General features: G+C 40.9%; 1 protein-coding gene across 1 annotated transcript in view; it reads right to left on the bottom strand.

The window, feature by feature from the left end:
- CLVS2 (clavesin 2) overlaps positions 1 to 6,761 on the bottom strand; it is a 76,304-nt gene extending 69,543 nt beyond the window's left edge. Inside the window, exons 1-2 of the mRNA XM_017881946.1 lie at positions 5,985 to 6,761; positions 4,553 to 5,510 (exon numbers count right to left, since the gene is read on the bottom strand). Of these exons, the coding sequence (XP_017737435.1) occupies positions 4,553 to 4,941 (389 nt within the window). The 5' untranslated portion in view covers positions 4,942 to 5,510; positions 5,985 to 6,761. The remainder of the gene's footprint in view (positions 1 to 4,552; positions 5,511 to 5,984) is intronic.
- Between the last annotated feature and the right edge of the window lie 981 nt (positions 6,762 to 7,742).

The raw sequence follows: 7,742 nt of genomic DNA, 5'->3' as shown, positions 1-7,742 counted from the left end.
TTTTTTTTTGCTTTTTTTGTTGCTGAGTACAAATATTTCTCCACAATTATCTGGATAATTGCCCTGGACTGTTCTAATCTATTCCTGTTTATTTTATTTGATTTTATTTTTATTTATTTTTAGTACAATTCCAGAGATAAGTAAAGCTTTGTGACTGGCATTAATGCAATCTGTGTAGTCTGTGGCTATGTTTTAAAATTGTAAGCTATCATCACCATAATCTTCTATTCTGAATATTGGCCATATTATTTTAGTAAATGGAAACATGATCATAATTCAAACTGAACCACAAATAGCAACCATTCATACAATGTTTGCTTTTGTATGAAAAAGCCACACAGTAGGAGAAAACTGACAAGCTTTTGGGGCAAATTCCAGGAAAGTTGAAGGATCATATCAATGTCTGAGCAATCAATTTTCTGCCCCTTCCAGAGCTTCACTACTGTAAGTGGTAATCAGTGTCCACTATGATAAGCCAAAGACCATGCATGGTGGTCAGTGCTTTCTGGACTGCCAACATGCTAAGAATCATTTCGGTTCTAACTGTGCTTGTTTTTGAATGGCCATTAACTAGATTCCAGATAATGGTGGTTTGCTATACTAAAGTTCAGAGAAGTACCGTTTCTAATGACTATTAACCATATTCCAGATAAATGGTTGTTTGCTCTACTAAAGCATAGTAAACTACATACTTCTAATGAGATCTAGAGAAATGAAATATGACTTGCAGGCTGACAGCTTACAGGTGAACTCTCATGCTTCCTGTCATCATTATGTTTCAGGTGACACAATTTCACTCATGAATATTTCCAATAATTATGTGACAGCAGATTTCAATTTCTTAGATACTTGCTTGCATGCTCTAGGACCTAGAATGCCATGTACTTTCTTTCCAAGTTTCCTTTTCTCCAGCTGGGTTACCTCTGCTAGCTTTATGACACATTATCCTCACACTCTGTTGAAAAGATCATGCAAACCATTTGAAGGTATTTGCTGAGTCCTAAGCAGGTCACTATCATTTAGGAAGGAAAACAGTATGCAGTGCATGGAGGATAAAGGCATCTTTGTGATGCAGTGTAACAGTCAAATCGTTTTTAATTTCATGGCATTTACATTTGTTGTCAGAAATTATGTAAGGCAATCTAAAAGGAGATAAAATTATATGAATCCTTTCCAAGGTACAGCTCAATAAATGTAACAGGTCATCTGGGCCTGCCCTATTCTTTTTTTGAAAGAACCACAGACCACACTGCAAGTCATTTTGACATTTGAGTATTTCCATTTTTTTTTTTTTAGATTTGTTAGAAGGAGGGTACACTGTAAATATTATGATTTTACGTTAGTCTTCTTAATGATGCCATGTCTCTCAAAAAGACTTTGGAAATCATCCAATTCTTTACAATAACCTAAAACTAACCTACACTATATTGCAGCAGAAACAGACACTATTTTATTTATAGTCACTGTCTCACACGCTTTTACTGTTTTCAGTGTCCTGAGGAGCACAGAAAATTGTCCTACAAATTTGATAGAGGAGAAAGCATATATCAAATAAATCTCTACTCAGAATTCTTTTTATACAAATGCATAATTCAATTCAACTCTAATATTTATTGAGCATCTACTCTAGTTCAAGTGCTGTAATAAATATGATAACATGATGTAGTCTTTTTCTTAGATCAATTCTGTTGGGGTCTTTACAAATTTTTTAAAATTCATAAAATCTTGGTTTTCCTTTTGTAGTTGGAAAGTTATAAATAACCTGTTTTCCAAATAAATGAAGACATTTTCTTCTGCCTCATTTCTAGAATTTACCTATGTAATTATCTACACTTCTCACATACTGTTTCTTTAAAACAGGCTACTTTTTAAGAAAGTTGTTGAAAGCCAGGTGATTCACTTAACAACTCAAAGAATGTTGTTAGGATTATTTTCAGACATGCAGTCTTCTGGAGAAATCCAAGTAGCTTTGGATTGGCGGGATCAAGGCTTGAAAGGTGAGAATATCTCATTCACAGAACAAGGGAGGGATGAAGGACAAGAGAAACTAGTACATGGCATCATCCACCTACCAGAGCAATAATAGTAACTTAAACATCTAGGGAAAGAGGCAGATTTCTGAAGGAGTCAAGGAGCCTTCAGGGTAGAGGAAAGGAATTCAGGCTGAGAAGGGTTGGTAACATCCTGGCATTGACAGAAAGGCAGCTGTCCTTTGAGTTTCAGTGCAGGAGCCAGGGAAGTTTTTATGCATATGCTCCAGTGATAAAGGTTTATAGAGGGTGCCAAGATGACAGATCTGTTTGTCCACTAGTCCCTGTCATTGGGTTATATAGATTTGGGATAAAGGGAAGGTGAGGAAGAAGAGGGAATTATTATTTTTTTAATATAGGAAGAAACTCGATTGAAATTTCGACTAAGCTCTAAATCACTTGTATATATTTTCACCTTGATATGCTATAACTTCTTGATTATACCTGTTTATTTCCAAACCTTAGAAATAGAATTCATAATTACAATTCTAGACATCTTGACAGGGTATTTCTACAGAACACAGCTTTTCCTTTTGTTCTAATACACAACATTTTAGTATTTAAGATTATGTGTAAGTTTAATAAAATATAATTCTATATACCAATTATTAACTTCCTTTCCATTGTAGATTTCCAGAGAAAGAGAATTTGATTACTAGTTATCTTCCCTTTATATGGAAGCATGAGATGGACAACTAAAACAGAGTGTCTTTAATAAATTCAGAATTATCGCCTTCTCATATATATGAAAATTATAAGTGACTTTCATCTTATTTAGGTTTACAAATCATTATGAATATTAGTGTACTTATAGAAATTAATGAAAATAGGTCTGATATATATATGTATGTCTGATATATATATATATATCTGATTGCAATCTGCCTCCATAATGGTATCTCTAACAGACTTCAAGATTTATATAAATGTAAAATTTCGAATTTCCATTTCACTATAGCTAAATTAACAAAGTTCCAATCTGACATACAGAATATTAGGTTTTTCCTTGAATAAAATGTTTCAGCTTTGTTATACACAGTCATTGATTTGCATGATCCTACAATGTACTTTTATGATGAAAAAAACATTTTTAAACAAAAATTGTGGTCAATGGACAAAATGTTGTAATTCTTTAAAATTTCAAGCTACCTGATAAAGAGTCGAATAACATCTCTCTAACTGGCCAAAGTAAGTAACAAAACTCCATTCCCTCCGAATGACTAACTCTGTATGAGTTTCTGAGCATTATGAATCTTCAGGTAGTAGTTTGTCTTTCTATTTGCCTAAAAAAATCAGAGTGATTCTCAACCTAGAATTACAAGGAAAAAAACACAATAAAATGAGAGAAAAAAATAATTACAAATATTAATTTATATTCTAAAATACCAAGACTCAGAAGCCTATCTGGAAATCTCTATGATCTACAAGCCTTCTCAGTAACTGTAAATGTCTTGTACAATGGCTCCAGAGATTATTTAAACTAACCATATGCATCGAAAGTCACCATTCACAGAACTAAAAATACACCAATGTCTTAACAAGCAGCTTCTTATGATTCATAGCTCTGGTAGCATTTTTAAGTCCCATGAAATATATTTAACTTTGAACTTAATTGAAACTACCTTACACAAGAGCCTTGCATAATTTCTTATATCTTTCAGTCTGAGAAAACAGTTCTGATTGAGGATAGAGAAGCGTCATTGTCTACATTTTCTATAATAATGTTGATAAAAGAATATTATTTCTCCTCTATTAAATAGCACAGAAACTCAAAAAGTCCACCAACTGACACATCTGAATATTTTCTACTTCCTTCCAAAAGATGAAAAATCACATGAGACAGGAAACAGATTCTTTAGATTAGTGGCAAGTGTAGAACACATACACCAGTCAGTGTACATTTTCAGTTTCAGCAGGCATGCTCAGCGACAGAGGATGAAACTCTTCCTTTCATTGAAGGGACACACACCATATTATTCCTTCTTCTACACATCACCAAACAGAGAAGTTCCCAAGCAACAAAACTACTTGCTTTTGGTCGAACACCAGGCTATGCTTAAAAGATACAACGTCAGTACCAAAGAGAGAATGATGATGATGATGATGATGATGACCATGATGATGGGTCTAGTTTAATAATTTTTTTAGGAAGAAGGAGGAAAAGTTGTCCTCATTTTCATACTGGTTTATCCAGCCTAATAAACTTATTCAGAAGATGAAACATATAAAGAAGCTTTATTTACAAGTTAAGTGATTTAGATCTAGTTGCAATAATATGGTTAAGGTAGCACCTTAAAGCTTCAGTAGAAACTGGGTGCTAATGAAGTAAGTTTTAAAAGCAAAAATATAAGCCTACCTCCCTTCCCAGGGTACTCACCAAAAACTCATCTCCTGGTTTGTTTCTCTTTACTCCAAGCCTAATAAACAAAAATATCAAATCTACAAAACCATGACACTACTCGGGGTAAGTTCTGGAAAATGGGAGAGTAAAAGGAGAACACAAGTTTGGATTTAGGATTTACCTGCTCTGATCCCAATTGGCAGCAAAAAGGACTAGAATCTTCCTGCCATAGTGGTCCAGATTGGCCAGACCCCCCGGGAAGCCATCCTTCAGTGCCTGCTTGATGCCAGGGTCGGTGGCCTTAAAGCTTTTGAACATGTCCAGGTTCTGCTGCCGGTACTCAAAGTACTGCGCCAGGAGGCGGAAGGCCTCAAAGTGATGAAACTTCCTAGCCCGCAAGAAGCGTAAGATGAAGGCATCATCCGTGCGCAGAAAGCCAATGTCCGGCCTGGTGATGACCATATCCCTCACCTCCTGGATGTCCTGGTGCAGCGTGTCTGGGTTTTCATTGAGCTCCAGGCGAGCTTTCTCCAGGGTCTCAGGGGAGAGACCAGCTTGCAAATGAGTCATTGTTCTGCCTATCCCGGAGATTTCCCTCAGAAGCCCTTGTTGACTGTCCCAAAGCAAACCTGGCCCTTGCCACCACCAGACTCCAGCCCCCAGACCTCCTGCTGCCTGCTTCCTCTCCCCTACAGGAAATTAATAATCTTGGTGTCCAATCAAGTGCCCTGTTGCTCCTACTTTCCCCCAGCTTTACTGGGGTGGGGGTGGGGGACGGAGTGGTGTAAACTTCTTCCTCCGCCCCCTAAAATACAACACCTCACTTTGGTTCCCTCTTCCCTTTCCTTTAAAGAGATGTAAACCCCTGAAGGGCTCTGCACGCCTCTTCTTGTCCTTTCTCTCTCCTAACAAATCGCCCCTAATCCCACCTAGCACGGGTGGTTCTGATCTTGGTACTGTCCTCTTCTCTTCTCTTCCAAGATGTAACAAAAACAACCCCCACGCACATCTCAGCCCCTGCACTGTGAATGTTCCTGCGGTCCCTGCTGAAGGATACGCCTGCCAGGGGTGGCGATGGAAATTCTGATTAATAATAAGGTAGCTCTTCAGCGCTGAGCTCCAGGGCGGAGAGAGATCATCTTTGCCAGAAAGAAAAAGAGACAGAGAGAAAGACGGGGAGAAAGGAGATTATTTCTCCCTCTACTTATTCAAAGACGATATTTTTAAAAGACATATTTGTGTGATTTATTTAAGATTATTGTGATCCAATTAGGTGGAGACTCTGCAGATAGCGTACCTTCCCACCTCCCCTTTGAGATACACCGTGATCTCATAAGGCACCAGCAGGGGTCTGGTGGCGTTGGTACCAGCGTGGGCTCCCTCAACCCCACCCCCAACTTCTGCCTTCCTCTAGCCCTTCATTTCCAGGGACTTGCCGCGGGGTGGGAGAAAAGGGGGGAGGGGGGAGGGAAGGAGGAGACCGGGGATCTTTCTGGGAATGCACATTTCAAAAACGAAGACAAGGGGAGAGCGTTGGGAGAATGAAATAAAAATGTCCTTATCTTTTCTATAAAACCCCAAAGCAAGAAAGAAGAAAGAGCAGCCGCTCCTACCAGCAAACCCGGAGGCGGGGTCGCTAAGCAATGCGGCACTCCCTGGCATCCATCAGCCGCGGCTTCAGCAGCGGCGGCGGCGGCGACAGCGGCATCAACTCCTCTGGGCAGGATGGAAGGAGCAGAGAAGAGGGGCGGCGGCGGGGACCCGGGCCGAAGATGCGCTCGGGGGCAGTCGCGGCCACATCGTCCGCGGGCAGCCCGCAGCCTCTCCCAGCAGGAGGGGTGGGGATCGCAGGGCTAGGGCCACCGCTGTCCCAGGTCCTCGCCTGGCCCTGCCATTTTCGCCTTCGGGAGAGAAGATGGGGAGGAGGATCCGAACGCCTGGGTGGAGAAGGCCACTCGGGCGGTCACCGCCTTTGTGCGCCCTCCGGGAGCAGCCGGGGCGGTGGGCGCAGCCGGGCGGCTGCTGCGCGGCGCTGGCCTCTCCCGGGGCTCTCCCGAGCTGTCCGAGTCGGGCGCGCCCCTTCGGGCTGCGGCGGCGGCTCCGGCTGCTGCTGCTAAAAGAGGACTCGGCTCAGCCCAACTCCTCTCTAATTATCCCAGCACAGATCTCGCTGCGACGTAAGCACTCACTCAGCTCGCGCGCGCACTCCGCTCCTCTCCCTGCCTGGTTGGGGTAGGACGGCAATTTGGGTGGCATCGAAACATCCCGAGCCCTAAGTTTAGGCTGCTCTTCGTCCCCACTCCTCAGCAGGCTGCTGAGCGGACGTCGCCGGGCCAGCGGGGGGGCAGCGATGCTTTCCAGCCTCCCCACGCCCCTCTCTCGCCCTTTGTGTGCAAGACCCCAGATCGGCCGGGAGAGTAGCTGTTGTAGACGGTAATACATATTGACACGCATTTTCTAGTTCCTGTAGGAGGCAATTTTGATGCAGAAGGAGTACGGAAACATTTTGTACTTTTCGCATTTGTTGTAGACAGAGATATTTAATTTAGAAAAGACCAGAGTGGTTCCAAGGCAATGTGTTGATGATTAAGCCTCCGGAGGAACTTACATGAGTAGTTTTTCAACCATACAGTCTCCCTGCTAAATTTCTGTTGAAAAGGATAAAAATGAGCACTAGGGTAAATGATAATAAAAACATAATTCTCAAAGGAAGAAACAAATAGGTGCTTCAGTCATATCTCATGATAAAGCAAATATTTCTGGAAACACATACCATCCTTCCTTCAGTTGTATACATCTGCATATGAGAATCATTATAAACAGGACTCATTGCGCTTAAAATGACTACGGATTTGAGGAAAAGGGATATTTTCTATTTTCAAAACACAGCACGTATTACTGAGCGTGTTACTAGGAGCAACTTTTGACTTACAAACTGTAGAATGGGGTCTTGAATTGAAGTTAACTCAATGCAATTAATATTTACTGAGTTCCACGAGGTGTGGGTCATTTTTCTGGATTCCGTGTATAGGAGGTGGTCTTCAACACAAGCAAATTTTTTCATTTTCTTATCTTGACATTTCTTACCTTGTCATTTTCAATTTTAATGACTACGAGAACCCTCAAAATACAGGCACACTTTTTTTTTGCGCGATGGTGCTGACAAAAAGAAAGAAGGAAAAGGGTTGTATGGTAGAGCTAGAGCATTTATTAATGCAAATTAATGTAGGAACTCGAATAAGACAATAAATTACACACACTTACAAACACACACACACACAGTCATTATTGTCAAGGAATTTATGTTTTAAATGGGGAAGGCAGAAAACAAACCACTTAGGTGAGTGCATGTATGTTAATACATGTGTGGG

This window comes from Rhinopithecus bieti, unplaced genomic scaffold (assembly GCF_001698545.2).
Source record: "Rhinopithecus bieti isolate Rb0 unplaced genomic scaffold, ASM169854v2 scaffold_1060, whole genome shotgun sequence".
Classification (NCBI taxonomy): Eukaryota; Metazoa; Chordata; class Mammalia; order Primates; family Cercopithecidae; genus Rhinopithecus; species Rhinopithecus bieti.
Note: the sequence above shows the minus strand (reverse complement) of the source record. Positions and strands in the feature narration are given on the sequence as shown.